At 42.9% G+C, this 24,129-nt stretch overlaps 1 protein-coding gene across 1 annotated transcript in view; it reads right to left on the bottom strand.

The window, feature by feature from the left end:
- The window catches only part of LOC144593844 (dynein axonemal heavy chain 8-like), a 624,642-nt gene that overhangs the window by 301,164 nt on the left and 299,349 nt on the right, over window positions 1-24,129 (bottom strand). The window contains exons 37-39 of the mRNA XM_078399962.1: window positions 23,778-23,931; window positions 18,042-18,205; window positions 4,548-4,650 (exon numbers count right to left, since the gene is read on the bottom strand). Of these exons, the coding sequence (XP_078256088.1) occupies window positions 4,548-4,650; window positions 18,042-18,205; window positions 23,778-23,931 (421 nt within the window). The remainder of the gene's footprint in view (window positions 1-4,547; window positions 4,651-18,041; window positions 18,206-23,777; window positions 23,932-24,129) is intronic.

Here is a 24,129-nt window from a genome sequence, read left to right as displayed (position 1 = left end):
ATCCATACACATCTCCAAAGTCTGGGACCAAGGAATCAGCTCCCCGGTCTACTTCTGGATCCTCGACTTCCTGACCAACAGACCTCAATCATTGAAGATAGGTGACAACATCTCCTCAGCAATAACTCTCAATACTGGTGGCCCGCAAGGATGCATTCTCAGTCCCCTACTACTCCCTTTACACTCACGACTGTATGGCTGAACTCGGCTCTATTCCCCCTACAATTTTACGGGCTACACCCCTGTGGTGCACCAAATCACGAATAATGACGAGACTGAGTACAGGAAGGAGATAAAAAACTTTTCAATGTCAGCAAGATGAAGGAGCTTGTTGTTGATTTAGTGTTGTCCAATGAACCAGATTTGATAAAGAGAACTCGAGGTAAAGGAGCCGCTTGGAGGTAGTGATCATAATATGATTAGTTTAATCTGCAATTTGAGAGGGAGAAGGTTAAATTGGAAGTGTCAGTGTTGCAATTGAACAAAGGGGACTACGAAGGCATGAGAGAGGATCTGGCCAAGGTCGACTGGAAAGGGATCCTAGCAGGAATGATGGTGGACCATCCTAGCAGGAATTTCTGGGCATAATCCGGAAGATGCAGGATCATTACATTCCAAAGCGGAAGAAAGATTCTAAGGGGAGTAGGAGGCAACCGTGGCTGACAAGGGAAGTTAGGAATGGAATAAAACTAAAAGAAAAGATGTATAACACAGCAAAGAGTAGCAGGAAGCCAGATGATTGGGAAACTTTCAAAGCACAACAGAAGGTAACAAAACGGGCAATACGGGCTGAAAAGATGAAGTACGAGGGGAAGCTAGCCAAGAATATAAAGAAGGACAGTAAAAGCTTCTTTAGATATGTTAAGAAAAAAAGATTAGCAAAGACAAATGTGGGTCCCTTGAAGGCAGACACGCGTGAAATTATTATCTCAATGGTGTCAGATTAGGTAAGGGGAAAGTGCAGCGAGACCTGGGTGTCCTTGTACATCAGTCACTGAAAGTTGCCGTGCAGGTACAGCAGGCAGTGAAGAAAGCTAATGGCATGTTGGCCTTCATAACGAGAGGATTTCAGTATAGGAGTTAAAAGGTTCTTCTGCAGTTGTATAGGGCCCTGGTAGGACCACATCTGGAGTATTGTGTACAGTTTTGGTCTAATTTGAGGAAGGACATCCTTGTGATTGAGGCTGTGCAGAGTAGGTTTATGAGATTGATCCCTGGCATGGCGGGACTGTCATATGAGGAAAGACTGAAAAGATTAGGCTTGTATTCACTGGAGTTTAGAAGGATGAGAGGGGATCTTATAGAGACACATACAATTATAAAAGGACTGGACAAGCTAGATGTTCCCAATGTTGGGGGAGTCCAGAACCAGGGGCCACAGTCTTAGAATAAAGGGGAGGCCATTTAAAACCGGTGAGAAGGAACTTTTTCACCCAGAGAGTTGTGAATTTGTGGAATTCTCTGCCACAGAGGGCAGTGGAGGCCAAATCACTAGATGGATTTAAGAGAGAATTAGATAGAGCTCTTGGGGCTAGTGGAATCAAGGGATATAGGGAGAAGGCAGGCACGGGTTACTGATTGTGGATGATCAGCCAGGATCACAATGAATGGCGGTGCTGGCTCGAACGGCCGAATGGCCTCATCCTGCACCTATTTTCTATGTTTCTATGACTTCAGGAAGCATGGTGCAGTACATTCCCCAATGGTGCCGATGTGGAAATGGATGAGAGTTTTAGGTTTCATGGCTTTAATAGTACCAATGATCTGATGTGGACCAACCACATTGATGCAACAGCCAAGAAGTCACACCAATGCCTCTATTTCCTGTGGAGACCGAGGAAATGCAGCATGTCTCTCAGGACTCTTGCAAGGTTCAACAATTGCACCATCAAAGTATTCTGTTGGGTTGCGTCACAGTTTGGTTTGAGAATAGCTCTGCTCAAGACTGCAAGAAATTGCAGAGTAGTAGATGTAGTCCAGTTCATTACACAGGCAAGACTTCCAACCATTGACTTCATCTACACCACGCTGCTTCAGAAAAGCAGCCAACATTATCAGTGAACAAGGGTCCTGAACAGAAATGTAATCTATTCATGTTCTCCAGGGATGCTGCCTGACCCACTGAGCTACTCCAGCACTTGGTGTCCTTTTTTGAAAATCAGCATCTGCAGTTCCTTGTTTCAACATAATCAAAGTCTTGTCCCACCCTGAATATTCCTTCCTCTACCTGCTCCCATCTGGCAGAAGGTTCAGAAGCTTAAAAACATGCACTGCTAGATTCTGAAACAGCTTCTTCTCCTCGGGTTATCAGGCTGCCGAATGGTCCTTCCATAAGCTAGGGTACTGTTGAATTAATCTCTATCCTATCAAGGACATTGGACTTTGTCTGAGGAACTGAAATGCTACAACGTGCTACAATGCTGAGGACTATATTATATACTCTGTATCTTTCCCTTTGCTCAATCTATTGTACTTGACTTTGAACTGATCGTATCTAAGTATGGAAAATCTGATCTGTCTGGATAGCATGCACAACGAAGCCTTTCACTGTACCTCAGGACATGTAACAATAATAAACCTAAACCTTTCATTACTTAAAATACAGTTACACTTAGGATATTTTTGGCACAGAGGTGACAATCAAACCAACTATGCTGTAGTAGCGTTTATGCTTTACAGAAGACTATTTTAATACTATTTATCTTGAATTGGCCTTCCAACATACATTTGCCATTCATGTGACCATATCATCATATATATACAGCCGGAAACAGGCCTTTTCGGCCCTCCAAGTCCGTGCTGCCCAGCGATCCCCGTACATTAACACTATCCTACACCCACTAGGGACAATTTTTTTTTTTAAACATTTACCCAGCCAATTAACCTACATACCTGTACGTCTTTGGAGTGTGGGAGGAAACCGAAGATCTCGGAGAAAACCCACGCAGGTCACAGGGAGAACGTACAAACTCCTTACAGTGCAGCACCCGTAGTCAGGATCGAACCTGAGTCTCCGGCGCTGCATTCGCTGTAAAGCAGCAACTCTACCGCTGCGCTACCGTGCCGCCCATCTGAATTCCTTCTGAAATTGTGTGAACTATTTGCCTCAATCATTTCTGTGATTGTGAATTCCACAGCGTCTCTGAGAAAATACTTTTCTCCTTATATTTCTATTAGATGCAAACTCTTTATATTGCTATTAGATGCAAAAGTGCATTTATGACCCCCAGTTTTAGATTATTTTCCCCAGAAGTATTTTCTTCAGTGTGACTAAGTCAATCCTATTCATCTTTTAAAATCCCCCTATTGGAACATTTCCAAGCCTTTGCTTGCCTAAAGAAACCTGTCTGAACCGATTCATTCTTTTCTAAACTCGTTCTGGTGATGCTATGTCTTTTTTATCAGTATGGAGACCAAATTATGTGCTATACTGTACAAATTTCATAAATATTTGACATAATTTTAGTCTTATGAATGTTGTGCTCCCAGAATGAAATAAATCCCAGAGCTTTGTTAACACATTTTATTGCTTTGCTAACTCGCAATACAGCTTTCTAAAGCTCAAGTTATATTTTTATTTTCCTTAAGTGGCTCACCTCACACATTTATCTATTATGAATATTAGGAAGAATATGAAGGCTTTGGATTGGTGCAATAAAAGAGTTATAAGACACGAGAAGTGTCAGTGATAAAGTTAGGTAGGAGAAGCTGGAGGCGCTTCTCAATCCTTCCAGCTTCTCCCTGAGGCAAAGTAGATTGAAAGGAGATTTGATACTGGTATGCTAGATCGTGATTGCTTTACATGTAATGATAAAAACAAGCTGCTCCCATTAGTGAATCGTTCAACTATCAGGAGAGCAAAAATACAAAGTAATGGACAAAAGGAACAGTAGGACAGTCCATTCTACAAGTGTTCTGATGCATTCAATCTCAATGTTATACCCCAAGGTGATATTTGCGAATTTTGAGTTTTGACATTTGTTCTAAAGTTCAATATACCAGCATAAAGAGAATACTTTAAAGGGATAATAGTTTTTTAAATGATTAATCATAATGTTTATATTTGTTGTCTGACCCGTCCTAGATGATCACCAAAGTATTATAGAGGCCACATAAAAAAATAATACAGATCCACCACCGATTTTCCGGCAAATGCTGGTCTGGCACCTCCGTAATTGATACAGAAGTACGAGAGCACACTTGAACCCCCACCGCCTCCCCGCCTCGGAAGACCCCCCTGAAAATGTGGCGCCAGAGTTGGCTGATCTGTTCCCATAGCCGACTTCCACAGCCGATTGGCAGGTCGAGTTTACCAGCTGCGGCCAGTGCCCAACCGATCCGTTGCCATAGCCAACATCTGTGCCCGACTTTGCCGGTCAGTATCTTGGCCCCCCCAAGGGCCTGATCTCTGTTGGTCCAGCAAAACAAATAATATGGCAAGGCTCTGGAACCAAGGGTGCCGGAAAATCGGTTGGACCTGTACATCCATTTTTTTGTTACATTGGATTTTTTTGCCTTTAGCACTATGAAAAAATGCTTAAACAGACCTGGATGGTGTGCGAATCACTGGCCTGTCCAAGGATTTCCAATAATGCTGGATCAGAGACAAAAAAAAAACGTGGAAATAGCAATCGTTTCTTTTCCAAGTATCTGTCAAAATAATAATGTAAAAACAGAAAATTAAAACATGAGGACATTTCTGAGGAAAATCTGTAGACCGCATGCCAACTTTTATTGTTTTATTATGATTGACAACAGATCTCCAATGGCTTTGTTATTAACACAGGATGTACTCAGCATAATACTTAAATATTTAAAGCTTAGATTGGTCAGAAATTATAAATGCTATTAATGTTAGAGAATAAAGTACATATGATAGTTAAACATTCTTGTCAGCACACTATATTTGTTAATATTTCTACAGGTACTTCTGCTATCATGCACATGCCCATATTGCGAGTTGAATATAATACGATTGATGAACTATGAACATTATGAGCATTACACGGACTGAATTGGTTTTTTTTTTACATGATTTCGACTGGGAACTTGAGAACTATTAAAAATTATTGATAAACAGAAAAGAACCTCTTGTATCGTTCCGAACAGTGCCTCCCACGCGCAGGCGCATCAACCTCCCTTCTGGCCGGGAACTTCACGGGTGTGCAGGTGTGCAGTAGATTGAATACCCTGTGGGCCCGGACGCTGTAGGCCGTGACACTGTAGGCCCCAATGCTGTCAGTCCTGACACTCTAGGTTTCCGACATTTTAGCTCCGGACAGTCTAGGTCCGGAGGCCCATGCGCCGCCTAACAGAGATTGCGTAGCAACCCGCCCCCTGGTCCGGGCGGCCACCATTGGTGGAGTGCGAGCACGTGGCCGCTGACTGGGTGAGGTCACGTGGGGCGCGGGGTGGTGATGTCACCCTTTGTTCCTTATTTCGGAGTGCGGAAGTTGGCAACCCTACTAATACGGGACAAGGGCGGTCCCGTACGGGACAAACCAATTTAGCCCAAAATACGGGATTGCCCGGCTAATACGGGACAGTTCGCAACCCCAATGTTGTTAGAGGAGGTCAACATCCTAATTTCTGGGCAGAAATTGGATTAAGAGCACGCTATCTGTGCTCCCCTACATCAGCCATATTTGGTGGAAATCCTGCAATGGCTGCGGTAATATAAATGTATCAATATTTATTCCAAGCCGTGCTTCAGGTCAGTACTGTGGCCTGACTGCTATTAGTATTTCAGTAGAATCTCCGACTGAAATTTTACAAGGCCCGGCTAGTGCATTATGCTGTTGACCTGAAGATCGAAGAAGAACTCGATCACCTGCCTCATTAGGCGATGGGCAGCTCAAGATCCACTTCTATCATGGGTAAAAATGTGATAGAACCTGCAGAATATTCTGAATGGGCAGCTACGATCGTATCTGTATTGGTCTGAGTTATCACATCTGTGGAGAGGACAAACTAACTGTTAACCTAGCTATGAAGCTGAACTCGTATCCACAGCCACAGATAGAGGATCTGTAGGCATCACTATCAGGAGGACAGCAATTTTAGACCTGAAGCACACTGACCTCCAGGCCACACTAGACAAAGCATCCAGGGGTGTTATCACGAATGACACACACAGAGGACTGTTCCGACATAAGCGGCTACTATTCGAAGTGAGCTCGGCCCTGGGTGTATTTCAAGGCCTGATTGATAACTTAGTTGAAGATATTCCTTGCGTCTGCGCATACCTTGATGATATCTTGGTAACCGGTACGTTAGAGTCGCATCATCTTGAAATATTAGACAGAGTACTTTCTCATTTAGGAAAAGCCGGTTTTACTCTCAAAAAGGAAAAGTGCATGTTTTTGGCCAACTCTGTGGATTATCTGGCCTCAACAAACTCAACAAAACTGGCCTCCATCCACAATGGTACAAAATCAAAGCATTAAAGGAAGCTCTGTGCCTGCAAAATGTGATGCAGTTATGCTCATTCCTAGGTCTAGTAACGCATTACAACCAGTTTATAAATCAGTCATCTACAGTGTTAAAGCCTTTATACAATTTAATGCAGAAGCGCCAACACTGCGTATGGGCAAGAGCCGAGCAGAAGACATTTGAACAAATAAAAGCTGCCTTAAGTTCGGCACCCATGCTGGTGCATCATGATCCATAAAAGCCGATTGTGATTAGGTGTGATGCCTCGCCATACGGGGTAGGGGCAGTCCTTTTACATTGAATGCCTTGTGGAATAGAGATACCCATTGCTTTTGCATCGAACAATGTATCAGGCAGAGACAAATTACTCACAGCTCGACCGAGAAGCCCTTGCTGTGATGTTTGGCATCAAGCGTTTTCACTTACTGTATATATATTTGGACGCCCTTTTGAAATAGACACAGACCACAAGGCCCTACTATGTCTGATGGGGAAACATGAGGTATCCAGCTCATGTCATCACCGCAAATACAAGAGTGGTTTTTAACCTTATCCGCTTACTCATACACAATGAAGTATATGCCAAGAAATGACAAGCTGTGGCAAATGCCCATAGCAAATTGCCGATTGTCGATGGCACAATATCCGGCACTCCTCCTGCCTAGATGAAACTCCTATCAAAAGTCACCTCATTAGGAGATGGGCAGCTCAGGATCCACTTCTATCACAGGTAAAAAGAGCGCTACAAGTTGGTTGGCTCGCCAGGCCTTTGCCTCAATTACAGCCTTTTACAAATCATCAACATGAACGGAGCCTAAAGGACAGATGCATATTATGGGGTAACCAAGAAGTGGTTCCCCCTCAAGGCTGTAAACACATACTCCTCAATCTGCAAGATGCTCACGCAGGTGAGGTTAGAATGGAGGCACTTATGATATGCTACATGTGGTGGCCACAAATGGACACCCATTTAATTAGCCCTATTTGTCAGAAGACGCAAAAGGCTTCACCAAGGGTTTCCCTTCAACCATGGTCCTGGCCTGATTCTCCGTGGAAGCGCATCCACATTAATTATTTCGGACCATTTTGGGGACACACGTTTCTGGCTGTTGTGGATGTCCATTCAAAGTGGATAGAAGCGTTACCTACCTATATGTCGAGCTAAACCACTGCTATATCCAAACTGCAGTTTGTATTTGTTACTTTTGGTATTCCGGAAATGATTGTATCTGTCAAAAGGCCAGTCTTTCACAAGTGCAGAATTCAAGGAATTTATAGAGAAGAATAGTATTATATACTGGACACTATATCTGAGGAAGGATGAGCTCACCCTGGTGAGGGTCCAGAGGAGGTTTACAAGAATGATCCCAGGAATGACTAGGTTAACATATGATGAGCTTTTGGCGGCACTGGGCCTATATTCGCTAAAGTTCAGAAGAATTAATGGGGACCTCATTGAAACGAACGGCATAGTGAAAGGCTTGGATAGAGTGGATGTGAGAGGATGTTTTCACTAGTGGGATAATCTAGGACTAGAGGTCATAGACTCAGAATTAAAAGACATTTTTTTAGGAAGATGAGAAGGAATTTTTTAGTCAGAGGGTGGTGCATCTGTAGAACTCTTTGCCACAGAAGGCTGTGGAGGCAAAGTCAGTGGATATATTTAAGGCAGAGGTAGATAGATTCTTGATTAGTACGGGTGTCAGAGGTTATGGGGAGAAGGCAGGAGAATAGGGTTAGGTGGGAGAGATAGATCAGCCATGATTGAATGGTGGAGTAGACTTGATGGGCCAAATCACCTAATTCTACTCCTATTACTTTTGATCTTATGATAGCTGACAACGGCTCCCTATCATACTGCATCCAATGGCTTAGCAGAGAGAGCTATGCAAATGGTGAAACAAGGCCTTGCTAAGCAAACTCAAGGTTACTTGATGAAAATATTAAGCTGTTTCCTTTTCCATTACCAAATTACTCCAAACGAATTTAAGGGTGTATCACCCGCCAAATTGATGTTCAAGCACACTCTATGCACCAGATTAGATCTCCTCAAGCCGGCTGTCTAGGAACTCATCAGCAAAAAAGAGGAAGCCATGGAACAAAACTACGATACTCACACCAGATAGCGAACGTTTAGGTCACACCAGATAGCGAACGTTAACGTCTACACTCGACTTGGACATGAAGAAATCCGGCAACCCGCCATAGTCCGGCTGTGTAATTGTCAAGTAGTAGGGCTAGAGCTGACGGACAGGAGAGTTTGTAGGTGGCATTTAGACCACCTACGCCATCGAACCGACGAAAGACCTGATGAAGCTACTGAAATGCCTCCTGTTGTCGACCCAGCTGCTTCAATAGATGAGCCAACTGAGGCCGCATCGTGGAACAGGGAACATCATAGCCAACCATCCCCTACACCAGTGGAGCACAAAGATACCCGTTTCGAAACGGCTCCCCTGGGGTGGTCCAAGAGGGTGCGTCGGCCGCTCGACCAGGCTGGATAGCGTCATGGAAATCCTTCCATCATTCTATGAACATTTAACATTCACTTTTTCTCTTTTACAGTTCCCTGTAGGGGATGTACCATTCCGAATGGTAACCCGTGCATACCCGCTGGCATCTTACGCACGTGTGCACTGGCATCCCTGCTAGATGGGAACGTCACGAGTGCGCATGCGCATAGTAGATTGGATACACGAGCCAATCGGTGGACAGTGACACGGTACTTGCGCGGGACTCAGCCGGGACCCAGTTTGAAAAGCTGCAGCCATCTTTTGAAGTTACCATGATGTTTAAAGTTCAAAGTTTATTAATAAACTACTGTTACCTTACTTACTCGGTTGTGGTCATTGTTCCAAGCAATACATAACACCTGTCTTGCAAAAAAAGCACCTCAAGAAGATTTTTTTTTTTTCATGTAACCTCCCACCCTGCAGTAATCAGACAGTATTGCCTCGTAAGAACAGTGCCAGTTTTAATTTTAATTGGTGGGTTAATGGTGCAGAGGGTTTGCAGATTCATGTTCTTAGTTATTAGCATTTTGGATGACGTGCCTCGGGGTTTCTTAGAAGTGTAAAGAAATTTGGCATATTACTAAATACTATAACAAGCATCTACACATGTAGAAAATAACCTGGCTAGTTGTATCTGACCTGGGATGACAATTCCAATGTGGAGGAATGCAAGATGCTGCAGAGAATGGTAAACTCAGCCCAGTTCATCACTGGTACAGACCGATGCTTCCATAAAAGCATCAATATGAGGCGCTGCCTCAATAGGACAACATCTATTAAGGAACCCCGTTATCTGAGCCATTCCCTCTTCTCATTGCTACCATCAAGCAGGAAATACAGAAGCCCCAAAACACCAGGTTCAGAAACAGCTACTTCCCTACAACACTCAGGTTCTTGACCTGCACAACACTAATCCTACTTTGGCAACAAAACACTATGGACCTCCTCTTGCACCCAACTTGTTTTTTTAAATAATTGTGTTTGTGCTAATGTCCTGTTATTGGCACAGTATTGTTTCTTTAAAATGTCTTTTAGAATTTATGAGTAATCTATCTGTGTGTGTGTATGTATGTATGAATGTATAATTAATATTTTTGTGTGTTGTCTATGTCTATGTCTATGTGCCCGTGATACTGCTGCAAGCAACACTGTGCCTGTACCTCACCATACTTGGGTATATTGTTTAATTGTATTATTAAAAATCCAAAAACACAAGAAAGCAGGAGTAGGCTCCCAGTCCACTTAAGTCTGCCCTACCATTTAAAATGAAAATGGCTTATCTATGCCAGCTCAACTCCTTTTAGTCACAGTGATAAAAGATTCTATACAGAAATAAATCCTATTAAGTCTACAGCAAGCAGCAACCGTCCATTTACACGATTTGCCTTTATTTATTCTCCCAACATTCTCATCAACTTTTCCCCATTTACTAGCTAGCACTTAACTACACACTGCAAGCAATTTAGTGGCCAATTAATATACCAACCAGCATGTCTTAAGGATATGGGAGGAAACCCACATGGTCACAGGCAGAATGAGCAAACTCCAGACAGCACCCAAAATCAGGATTGAACCTGGGTTTCAACCTCTGCGAGGCAGCGGATCTACTAGTCACACCAATGTACCACACACACTATGCGAGTTCCCCATAACTCTCAACTCCCTGCTCATTCAAATATTTATCTATCTCCACCTTAGATATATTTCATGATCTGGCTTCCAGCACCCTCAGGGGTAGAGCATTCCAGAGATTACTGAGGAAGGAATTTCGATGTACACAGGTAGTTCTGCTATAATGTGCATCTCCATAACGCAAATTGGATATAATGCAAGTGATTAGGGAGCACTGTTTACATTACATTACATAGGCTAAATTTGTTATAATGCGACTGGAGAATCACTTAAATGTTATTTTAAACTGCTAATTTATTTAGAACATAGAACAGTAGAGTACAGCACAGGTCCTTCAGCCTTAAATATCTGTGCCGAAAGTGATTCCAAGATAAACCCATGTCATTTGCCTCTCCACGATCCATCTCCCTCCATTCTATATGCCTTTCTCAAAGCGTGTAATTATATCTGACTCTATCACCACCTCAGCAGACTTGTATATAAACTTTTGGATCAGCCTACCTTGGGAGTTTGATACACTTTAATTAGGTTGCTCCTCAACCTCAGGCGCTCCAGAAAAACCAATTCAAGTCTGTCCAATCTTTAGTTGAGGCTCATACCAGCTATTCCAAGCAATATTCTGGTAAACCTCATCTTCATTCTCCCCAAAGCCTCCACATCCTTCCTGTAATGGGAACTGCATGCAATATTCCAAATATGGTCTAACCAATGTCTTATGGTGTAACCAAGGCAATATGTCTTCCTGACTAGTACATTCAATGCCCCAATCGATAAAGGCAAGCATATTATACTCCTCCTTGCTTTGCCACATTCAGCGAGCTATAGACCTGCACCTAATGATTCTTTTGCATATCAATGTTGTAAGGGTCTTGCCATTAACTATCTACTTTCCCTTTACATTCGAACTCACGAAGTGCAATACCTCACACTTGCTTGGATTCAATTCCACCCACCATTTCGTCGCCAATATCTGTAGCTAAATTCCGCTGTGCACTTTGACAGTCTACCTCACTGTCCGCAACTTCCTTAATATGGGTGTCTTCTGCAAACACACTAACTAACCCATCTACATTTATGTCCAAGTCATATAACAAACAACAGAGGTCCCAGCGCCAATCCCTGAGGACCTCCACTGGTTACTAAACTCCAGGCCAAGTAACACCGTTCCACCACACCCTCTGTCTTCTATGAAGCCAGTTCTTCTTCTTCTTCTTCTTCTTCTGAATCCATATGATGAAGTCACCGTTAATTCTATTTACTTTAGTCTTTTGGATCAGCCTATCCTGGGGGACTTATAAATAACTAAATAAATAAATAAATAAAGACAAATAACTAAACCCATGTAGCAAACATCCACCACCCTAACCTCCCCATCACCTTTGTGACCTTCTCAAAAAACCTGATCAAATTAGTAAGACATGACCTGCCATGCACAAAGCCATGCTGACTGCCCCTAATTCTCCCATTCTCTTCCAAATGCGAGTAAATCCTATCCTAAAGAATCCTCTCCAATAGCTTCCCTATCACTGAAGTGAGGATCACCAGTCTATAATTTCCTAGATTCTACCAGCCTTCTTAAACAAAATAATAACATTGGCTACTCTCCAATCCGCCGGGTCCATGCTTGTGGTGAGGGAAGAAACAAAGATTTTCCCTCTTGCCTTTGTCAATAATCTGTGATAGATCCCATTACGCCCTGGGGATTTATACAACTTAATGCTCTTCAAAAACCTGGGCACCACCTCCTTGATCTCACAATGCCCTTACATATTAGTATTCTCCACACTGATCTCCCTGTCCTCTATCTCATTCTCCTTGGTGATTACAGATGCAACATACTTGTTTAATACCCTATCCTCTGACATCCTCTGAGAGAAGCACAAATTCTCTCATTTATCTCGGAGCAGTCCTACCTTCTCCCTCTTGTTTTTAATGTATGTATAAAAAGCCTTTGGATTTTCCAAAATTGTCATGGACATTTTGTGGCCAATTTTGACCTTTCTACTTGCATTATATGTTCCTCAAAGGCCTGTCTGATTTCAGCTTCTTAAACCTTTCATGCTGTATCCTTGGGGGGCCATTGAAAATGTCAAGCAATCACTTCTATAGACACTTATACAACGATCCTCTATGAAGCAATGTAACATAGATCCTTAACAATGTTTAACAGTAATAAAAGTATAGCGATTGAAAAAACCTTATTTTGATATTGCCATTAATAATAATAATAATAATACATTACATTTATATAGCGCTTTTCATATACTCAAAGACGCTTTACAGGGATTTAGAGAACATAGGGAAGTGAATAAATAGATAAATAAGTAAACGAACAGAGAAAGGAGACAGAGGGTGGGGTGACCTTCAGTGGTTGAAGGCAGTACTGAATAGGTGAGACTTCAGTGATGTTTTGAATGTGGTGAGTGTGGAGGAGTCTCTGACGGTTTGAGGTAGTGAGTTCCATAGGGTGGGTGCAGTGATGGAGAAAGCCCTGTCCCCCCAGGATCTGAGTTTGGTCCGGATGTGGGGGGATAGGAGATTGGCAGCAGCAGAGGGTGCAGGTGGGAGTGTGCCTGTGGAGGAGGTCGGTCAGGTAGGATGGGGCCAGGTTATGGAGGGCTTTGTAGGTCATGAGGAGGATTTTGTACTGGATTCTCTGGGGGATGGGGAGCCAGTGGAGTTTGTAAAGGACGGGGGTGATATGGTCACGGATCGGGGTGTGGGTGAGTAGACGGGCAGCGGAGTTTTGAATATTGAAGTTTACTGATGATTTTTGAGGGTGCGCCATAGAGGAGGCTGTTGCAGTAGTCCAGACGGGAGGTGATGAAGGCGTGGATGAGGGTTTCTGCAGCTGTGGAGGAGAGGCATTGCAAGTATGAAGTTTTCTAGCCCATAATCCCCTTTCCCCCATTGATACAATTGTCTTTATAATGTTATTTTCTATAACACAAGGTTTCTTAGGAATGCAACTATTGTATTACAGAAGAATTATCTGTACATCAGTTTTAAATGAATTATCCCTTATTTTAACTCTCCCACTTGTGAAAGCAGCTCGACATCTATCCTGTCAAGAGCCTTTGTATGTTTGAATAGGGTGACCTCTCATTCTTCTATACTCCAAGGAATACAGAACCAAACTGTTTTGCCTCTTTTGATAGAATAACCTTTTGGACAAGCAACTCCTCAGAACAGTGAACTGGAAATCTTGGGAATGTTGGCTAAGCTGACCTTTGGCAAGTGAAAGATCCAATCCATCAAACTAGCTGAGCTCATTTTGTAGTGATACTATCACTAGAATAGATGTTACCGACTACACACAGGTCCATTGATCAAATGATTGAATGTCAAACATAAGTTCCAGTTCAGGAAAGAGAAATAATGGAAAAACACATTCAATGGAGCATTGGTATGATGCCCCTACCTGAAGGGTTGCACTCAAAGCATCTCGCAAACATATTATTCTTTGAAGTGACTAACAAGGGTCCTCCTACCTTACCACCCAACTGATCGAGAAGTTTCTGGATAGCTACAACAGGTGTATAACTAACCCCCTCCAGCAAGCCTGAGCATCAATAACTCCACACTGCCCCTTACTCTACTGATTATTTTCTTCATTAATATTTGCCAATGGTTGGTTTGCTGTTTTTACATTGTTCTGGTCTCTTAACTGTAATCTTGAATTCCCTTCCTTACCTAGCCTACTACTGGCGAAATGCAATCTATGGAAAATAAGCTAGATGAACTGAAAGCTAGAATGACACCTCAAAGAAGTGAGAGACTGCTGTGTGCTCTGTTTCGCAGAGACATGGCTCACCCATGACATACCTGACAGTGCCATTCAGCCCGAGGGGTTCTCCCTGCACTGGATGGACTGTACAGCGCCTTTGGGCAAGGCTAGAGGCAGCAGTGAGTGCTTTCTAATCAATACCTTGTGGTGCTCAGACGTGGCAGTCTTGGCGCGTTCATGCTCCCGGACCTGGAATATCTGATTGCGAAGTGCTATCCCTACTACCTGCTGAGGGAATTCATCTCAGCCATCCTCTCAGCAGTCTACATCCCCCCACCACCACCACCCCTCCCCCACCCCACGCAGACGGCATGCTTGCTCTGATCGAACTGTACTTCACTATCCATAGCCTTGAGATAAAACACCCCAAAGCCCTGGTCATTGTAGCCGGAGACTTCAACCAAGCCAACATCAGGGGCATACTACGAAAGTACTACCATCATGTCTCTTGTCAAACAAGGGGCCAGAACACCCTTAAACACTGCTCACAATCTTATAAAATGCCTACTGCTTTGTCCCTTGACCACATTTCAGGAAATTTGATCACATAGCTGTGCTTCTGCTCCCTGCCTACAAACAAAAATTAAAGCAGGAGGATCCGGTTCAGAGAGTTGTAAAATACTGGTCAGGGAATAAATGTCAGGGATGACATCTTACACGACTGCTTGGATTCAGTGGACTGGTCCACATTTAGGGATTCCGCAGCTAACCTGAATGAGTACGCCACTGCCATGACCGACTTCAATAGCAAGTGTGTGGAAGACTCTGTTCTGATGAAGTGAATCCGAGTGTTCCCCAACCGGAAACCATGGATGATCCACGAGGTACATTCACAGGTTAAGGCCAGGTCTGCTGCATACAATTCAAATTATCCCGAGCAGCACAAGAAGACCCGCTATGAATGTCCTCAAAGGCATCAAGGATGCCAAGAGACAAACTTGAGTTCCAGTATAATCACTCGGACACAAGGAGTATGTGGCAAGGTCTGAATAAGATAACGGGCTGCAAAGCAAGGTCAGGCAACATCATTGGTGACAGTGTGACCCGATGAACTAAATGTTTTCTATGCTCGCTTCAAGCAGAGGGTCAAAAGGGCAGTGACACCTGTTCCTTCAGACTCAAGTGTGCCTCTCCCCAGGGTGATTGGTGCAGAGGTTAGATTGGCCTTCCTGTGGGTAAACCCACGAAAAGCAACTGGTCCAGATGGAGTTCCTAGCCATATCCTTAGTAGCTGCGCGGACCAGCTGGCAGAAGTATTCCCAGACATCTTCAATCTCTCCCAACCCCATTCTGAGGTACCCACCTGCTAGAAGAAGACCACAATCAACCAAAGAAAAGTAAGACTTCATGCCTAAATGACTACCGTCCAGTAGTGGCCTTCACATCCACAATCATGAAATATTTTGAGAGGCTAGTTATGGAGTGCATTAAATCCAGTCTACCCAATGGCCTTGACCCACTGCAGTTCACCTACCGCCAAAACAGGTCCACGGACTATGCCATCGCCCTAGTCCTACACTCATCCCTGGAACACCTGGATAAGAAAGTCATTTACATTAGACTCTTATTCATAGACTACAGCTCTGCCTTTAACCCCATTATACCATCCAAACTTATCACCAAACCCATGGTACTTGGCATCAGCACTCACCTCAGCAACTGGATTCTCGACTTCCTGACCAACAGACCTTAATCAGTGAGGATGGGGGACAAATAATCCTCCATGATAATCCTCAACACTGGTACTCCGCAAGGCTGCGTTCTCCCTTCTTTATTCTTTGTACACCCACGACCGTGCAGCCAAGTACAAATCTAATTCAATTTTCAAACAACACCACCGGATATCAAATAATGATGAGACGGAGTACAGATCGAGAACCTCGTGTCCTGGTATCAAGACAACAACCTTTCTCTCAATGTCAGCAAGACCAATGAGATAGTGATTAATTTCAGGAAGCGTAGTAGTACACATAGCCCAGTAGAGATGTTTGAAAACTTCAAATTCCTAGGAGTCAATATCATCAACAACTTCTCCTAGACCACCCATATTGAAGCAATAACCAAGAAAGCACACCAACATCTCAACTTCCTTAGAAGGCTTAGGAAGTTTGGCAAGTCCCCTACAATTCTCACCAACTTCTACAGGTGCACCATAGAAAGCATTTTATGAGGATGCATCACAGCTTGGTTTGCTAACAGCTCCATCCAAGACCACAAGATATTGCAGCGAATTGTGGACGCAACCTAGACCATCACACAAACCAACCTCCCTTCCATTCACTCCATTTATCCCTCACGCTGCCTCGGTAAGGCCAGCAACATAAACAAGGGCGAGTCACACCCCAGCAACTCCCTTTACTTCCCTCTCTCATCAGGCAAAAGGTATAGAAGTGTGAAAATGCACACCTCCAGATTTAGGAACAGTTCCTTCCCAGCTGTTTTCATGCAAATGAATCATCCTTCAGCCACCAGAGAGCAGTCCTGAACTACTATCTACCTCATTGGTGACCCTCGGACTATCCTTGACTGGACTTTGCTGGCTCTACCTTATTCCTTTATCATGTATCTATACGCTGTAAATGGCTTGATTGTAATCATGTATTGTCTTTCTGCTGAGTGGATAGCACACACAAAAGCTTTTCACTGTACCTCGGTACACGTGACAATAAACTAAACCGTAAACTGACCTGACCGGGGTTAAATGTACAATGGAAACATTGTGATGATAACCTTTCAAAAGAAGCTGTTTCAACTACAACATGTGCATTATGACTCAAAGAAAAGTAGGGAAACAAAAGCCCAAATAGTAGAGAATTTGATTACAGTTCATTGATAAATTCAAGTGAGGATCAGACTAAATTCAGGAATCTGAGGTAGAAGGAAAATCTGATGTAAATGTGAGAATAGAATGCTGGCTAACATAAAAGTTAATTCAAAAGCTTTCCATAAACACAAATAATAATCAGTATCACATGATAGGGCATATATACCGAGAATAAGATGGGAATCTGGAAAACTTGAGTATTCAGTGATTCTTCTCCCGATTCTTCAAAACATCACCACTGTCTACAAGGCACAGGTCAGATGTATTACAGAATTACTACCATTTGTCATACATCTGACCTGTTCAATTTTGCTTTAACAACTGTCATGATGATCGACATCATCCAAATTAAAACTGCTCACTTGATAGGTTCTCTGCCCACCATTCAAGCATAAATCAATCAATTGTATAATATGGATGCCATATGTACCGTGCAAAAAATGCACTTCTGCAAACTACCAACATTTCTTTATCAGCATCATCAAAACTGCTAACTAGAATGATAGCAGACACATAGGAATGCAACTGCATGCAAAGTACTGTCTAAAACACATAACGGTCTGGAAACATATCACTGTTCCTTCATGTCAGAGGAAACAAATCCTAGAATTCACAGCATAACAGAGCAATCCAACAAGTGCCACACTACATTGCTTCAAGGGTAATTAGCAAATGTCGATGAGTGCTGGTCTTGCCTGAAACCCAAATATTACATGTTTTACAAAAATAAATATAATGGATGCTATAACTTTACATTACTTTCAAAAAATAAAACCAGTACAATTTTAAAGAATCTGACCTCAATCCTCGCAAGTCACAGATCAACAGCATGTATAGAATCTGAGATTTTTACCCTGTTAGTGATTTCTGGCAGACTTCCAGTTGCTCCTGTAAATGAGGCAGAAGCTGTCCCATAATGTCATCTCCTACACAACACTGGACCACTCCCGGAATTTCATGAGCTCGTTGCATAATTTTTATCCATGATTTATCAACATTTTGAAAACGTTTTGCTTCCTGAAGACAAAAAATATGATATCATCAGTTGCAAATCATAAAATCCTTCAAAGTAGCCTTATTTTGAGGAGATTTTGCAATGGTGCAGTGAAACAGAGATAAGAGACTGCAAATGATAAAATCTTGGGAAAAACACAAAGCGCTAGTGGAATTTAGTGGATTAGGTAACATCTGGGGAGGGAATGGACAGGTGACATTTCAGGTTGGGACTCTTCAGACTCGGGTCCGAACGCTAAACTTCACAGGTCCATTCCCTCCCCAGATGCTGCCTGATCACTGAGCACAACATTCTTGAATCAAGTTCAAGTTCAAAACACTTTATTTGTCCCCATGGGGTAACTTACAAAGGCACATAGAGTTGTACAAAAACTATTGGGGGGAGGGGATTAGCAGGGTGAGCAACGGGACAGGGGTGGTTGGGAGTTGAGGAGCTGAACAGCTTTGGGGACAAAGGCTGCCCTTCTCCTCTGTGTCCTACAGGCTGGGCAGCGAAGCCGGCGTCCTGAGAGGAGCCACTCAAATGCAGAGAACAGGACGTGTGAGGGGTCCTGTAAAATCCTGCCAGCTGACCTTAGCATCTGCTGGTCGCATAGGGTGGAGAGGGCTCTGACAGGGAGTCCAATAATTTTGGAACAGACTTTGGCTGTGCTTTGCAGGCGGTTTCTGTTCTGAAGGCTAATGGAGTAGAACCAGCAGGTGAAGGAGAACGTGATGACGCTCTCAATGAAGGAGTAGTAAAATGTTATGAGGATGTCCTTGCTGAGCCCAAAGGAGTTGAGCTTCCTCAGGAGTTACTGCCGCTGCTGGCATTTCCTGAGGATACCCTCTGTGTTGGAGGCAAATTTCAGCAGATTGTCGACGACTGTGCTCAAGTACTTGTATTCCTCAACAATCTCCACAGGCTTCCCGTGGATAGTAGTGGTGACTGCCGCAGCCAATTCCCTCTGCTTGCTGAAGAAGGTCACTACCAACTCCTTGGTCTTGTTTGCATTTAGTTCAAGACAGGAGTTGTTGCACCACTCCACAAACTCATGAAGAGCTGAGCTCTGGTGCTGTGAGGGGCCTGAGAGCAGAGATAGGAGAACTGTGTCATCAGCGTACTTGACCAAATGACAGATTGACCGGGTGGATCGTATTGTATTGTATTGTATACCTGTTAATGGCGAGGGCAGAGTCTCCAGGTTTGAGTGCGGAGATGGTTGCATCTAGCTGGGTGCTGTTGTCTGTCTCGAATCTGGTGTAGAAGGAATTGAGGTCATCAGGTAGGAATGCTGGGCTGCTGCCTGCAACCTGAATAAGCTTGCTGGTGGTAAAAGCCGGATTCACAGCTGCCATGTTCTTGAGACCCTGCCAAGCTGAGCGGATGTTTCCTCACGTGAATGTTTGCTCCACTTTGGCTTTGTATTTCAGTTTAGCAGTTTTGATGGCACGCTTGACCTCTCTGTTAACCTCTTTTTTCTCAGTCTCAGAGCCAGTGAAGAAGACTTTCTTTTTCTTATTGAGGATTTCCTTGAGTTCTTTAGTCACCCAGGGTTTATTGTTGGGGAAGATTGTAACCTTTTTGGTGGGAATAATATTGTTTGGTGGGAATAATAAGACTGTGTTCACTTGCTCATTGATGTTGCTGGACGGGGCTATGAGGTTATCCCAGTCAGTGTCTTCAAAGCATCCCTGTAGCCTGTTAATGCTGTCATTGGTCCACTGTTTGATGGTTTTAATTACCTTCTCTGCCCTCCTTACAACTGATGAGTAGGCTGGTGCAAGCAGAATGGTGTGGTGGTCAACAGAGCCAAGGGGAGGATCTGTATGCATCTGGGACTGAACCATACCATTTATCGTGTCTTTCCCAGGCTGGTGGTGCATGTGACAGACTGATAAAGACCTTTAAACGATTTGTCAGCTGAGCAGTGATTAAAATCACCCAGGATGAATTTGGGAGACTCAGGGGATATGATTTCAAGCCTATCTAATGTCCTCATGATGTGTTCCATGGCTGTGACTGCATTTGCTCTGGGGTGAATGTAAACCAGAATAAAAACAAGCTGTAGGAATTCCCTAGGAAGATAGAAAGGGCATAGGGAAACAGCCAGGAGTTCGATGTCGGTAGTGCACAGTTTCTCCCTAACAACGACCATTGAGCGCCAACGTGTGCTTACTTAGAGACAAACGCCACTGCCATGTTGTTTGCCATCTTGGTCAAGTCTTAGGGAGGTCCCGAAGCTATCTATGTGCAGAGATTTATCATCGTCATTCTCATTTAACCACGATTCCGTGAATGATAGAATGGAGGCAGTCCAGTATTCATACATGTGATTAATGTTGGCTTGTAGTTCGTCTGTTTTATTGCGGAGGGAGCGCACATTAGCCAGGATGACTGAGAGGAGCGGTCGGTGTTTACATTTCTCTCGTTTAAGTCTGGCTCTAATTCCACCCTTTTTCTTTCCCCGTCTGGTTACCTTCTTTTTATTGCGAGAATTCCCTTGGTTGGAAGAGTACTTGCATAGTATTTCCTCCGGATACTTCTCTGTAGTAATGGCTTGGTGGGAGTGAAGTCTTAGCTGCAGCAGAAAGTCTCTGGAGTATGTGACTCGCAGGCTGTCGGGAAGGTTGTGTCCAGTTGCTGATACATACTCCAAAAATTGCAGAAACACCAGTGACCAAAAAAGTCAAGAAACTGCCTTTGTATCACTTGTATCTCTGGATAACATCAGATCCAAAGTGAAAACATGAATAGAAGGTACTGGAATTACTCAACAAGTGAGGTAGGATTAATGGTATAGTCAAAATAGAACAATGCCTCTTCTTCCTTAGAAGTTAAAGAGAATTTGTTATGCCTCCAATGACTTTTCAACCAATTTCTATAGATTTCCATCAGGATGCTTCATAACGTGGATTGGCAACTGCTCTGCCCAAGACCTCAAGAAATGCAGCCCAGTCCATCATGCAAACCACCTCCCCCACCATCCCCTCCCGCCCCTTTCTGCAAATCAACTCAATTTACACTACAGATAAACATAAAATGTTGCAGTAACTCAGCGGCGGGGCAGGCAGCATCTCGGGAGAGAAGGCATGGGTAATGATTCTGGTCGAGACCCTGAAGAGAGTTACTCCAGCATTTTGTGTCTATCTTCAATTTAAACCAGCATCAGCGGTTCCTTCCTATCCATTTACACTACACACGGCTTCAGGAAAGCACCCAGCATAATCAAAACCTTCTCATACCCAGTTATTCCCTATTCTCCACTTTCCCACTGGGCAAAAGATCCAAAAGCTTGAAATCATGTACCATCAGAATCACAAACATTATCTTTGCTGTTATCAGACTATTGAAATACCCAACTACCTCGCTGTGGCCCTTGGACCTTTTATGTGCACATTTTCTGTAGCTGCAATACTATATTCTGCACACTATTTATTTTCTCTTTACACTACCTGTTGTACTCATGTATGGTTGGATTCTACTGAGGTCTGATACAATTTGCCTGCATAGCATGTAAAACAAAGTCATTGTATCTCGATACATGTGACAAAAAATAAATCAGTAACAATACATGTGGAGACAAAAAACAAATCACAGGTCAATAATCTTTTATCAGAATGAAGAAAATCATATTTTAAATGGCATGGAAGTGCTCATGGGGTTAGAATAACTAAAGTTTGACCTTATGATAGTGTTGAATCCAAGAAAACATCAGACAAAAAGGGTGGAATTGTCAGAGAAAATATTTTAAAAGCTTATTGGCTACAGCTGATCTTTTTCTGTTGTTGAACATCAGAGGAAGTTAGTTTTCAATACATTATTAATTATTTTAACACTACAAAGCATTGCTTTAAGAGAGGGAAAATTAAAAAATGGGAAGTTTTATTTTCAGATAATTTTTAGGTATTTGGACGCCCTGCCAGTGGGTGGAGGGTGGGTTGGTGGAAGAAGGCATTATAGTGACGTTTATGAGCATTTAGACAGGTACATGAACATGCAAGAAATGGTTGGATAAGAATCATGTGCTGGCAAATGGGGATAGTTTAATTTGGCATCATAGTCGGCACGTGGGCCAAAGGGACTTCTACTCTGCTGCATTGTTTGATGTTCTAGAAGTTTCATTGCTACGTTTATGGTATAAGAACACAGCTGGCAAAAGTGGACCGAGAGAGTAGATTAAGGAGAATGAATGTAGAGGTAGATATTTAAGAAGATATTTCATAAAGCGCAAGAAATTTTCTAGCACGAAAGAAGGAAGTTAAGGATGGTATCAAATTAAAGGAAAGGGCCTGTGGTGCATGATTAGCTGTAAGCCAGAGGATTGGGCAATTATTAGAAACCAGTAAAGGAGATTCAAAAGATAATACTAAGCTTTTGGGCCCAAATCATTCCTCTTCACTGCAGTGATTTTATCCTTCCTTAACAAACCCACCTCACTAACTTAGGAAATTCTAAAAATTATAAGGAACTAGACCAAGTGGACCCGTTGGGCCCAAACCTCCCCTGCATTGGTGCAGCACCCTCTCCTCCCCTCTCCCCTCTCCCCCTCCCTCTCGTCCACCCCCTCTCGTCCACCCCCTCTCGTCCACCCCCTCTCGTCCACCCCCTCTCGTCCACCCCCTCTCGTCCACCCCCTCTCGTCCACCCCCTCCCTCCTCCTCCCCTCCCCCTCCCCTCCCCCCTCCCCACCCCTTATCTTCCCTCCTCCTTCCACCCCCTCCTTCACCTCTCCCTTCCTAGGAGATAGATTTAAACTTTAAAATGTGAATAACTAAAAATTTAACACCGATTTAAAATAAACTTTTAATCAATAAAACTGATCAAGGAGTAGTGACTTTTATAGCGTCCATTTGTTATACAAATGGGAGAGTGTTTTTCTAAATAGCAGGAAACATAAGATTAAAGATAAATCTGGGGAAAAACAAAGATGAACAGCTCAAGAGACATTGATCAATGATGAATTATTTCAAAAATGTAGAATGCACATGTAACCATTGTGTCATGAGAATATAAAAATGCGTAGGTGCTGGAAATCTTTGAAACACTGGTTCTCAGAGTGTTTCCCAATGCTTACAGTTAAGGCCTTGAATAAATCATATGAGAAAACCACCACTGCTCTCTGAGATATTCTTTGTGTTTGTCAGATCAGCAATTAACCCATTCTTATTAACACAAGATTATGTGCCACCTGCCATGTTCTTGCCTATTCACTTAACCTATTTCTTCTGAAGTCTCTTTGAAGTTCCCTCACATCACATGCATTTCCTTTGCATCAGTAAAATGTGGCCTCAACTTTTAATCCCACATCATTTGTACATTCCTTGAAAAGAAAGATGTATAATACAAGTATCTCACTGTATTGAGGTTTTAATTGTTAAAGAATTATCTTTCTTTGATTTTAATCCCACTTGATAGTTTCCTTTGTCTTTCATACTACAAAGCTTTGCTCAAATTCATTTATACCGCATCATATGATCTGCCCCAGTCAGCACCTCTTATTATCTCTTCAAAGGATTCAGTTAAGATAGACTAGATTTTCTGCCCACATACCTAGCTTGTGTTTTAAATGCTTAGATTAACACTATGTATTACCTGTGGCAGTTGTTTGGCAATATCTCCTCCTACAAAGACTGCCTCTAGGTAAATCCACAGGTTTTGAACTAAAAGCCACTGTTCTATTATAGTCGTGCATGCTGTTAGATTGTGGACCCAGGTTTGAATATCCTTCTTGTAGTAAGTATTATACCTGTGGCAGGGAAAAATTCCATTCAGTTGATAAAAATGTTCTCTGTAGCTGTAACCCTATGTTGTGTTTATTTTCTCTTTTGCACTACCTGCTGCTCTCATTTTCAATGCTTCTCGGTACACATGACAATAATAAACCAATAGCAATACCAAAATACAAGTGGATTAAAGCTAATTAAAAGATATCCAGTGTGAGCAT

Source organism: Rhinoraja longicauda, chromosome 5, assembly GCF_053455715.1.
Source record: "Rhinoraja longicauda isolate Sanriku21f chromosome 5, sRhiLon1.1, whole genome shotgun sequence".
In the NCBI taxonomy this organism is placed as follows: domain Eukaryota; kingdom Metazoa; phylum Chordata; class Chondrichthyes; order Rajiformes; family Arhynchobatidae; genus Rhinoraja; species Rhinoraja longicauda.
Note: the sequence above shows the minus strand (reverse complement) of the source record. Positions and strands in the feature narration are given on the sequence as shown.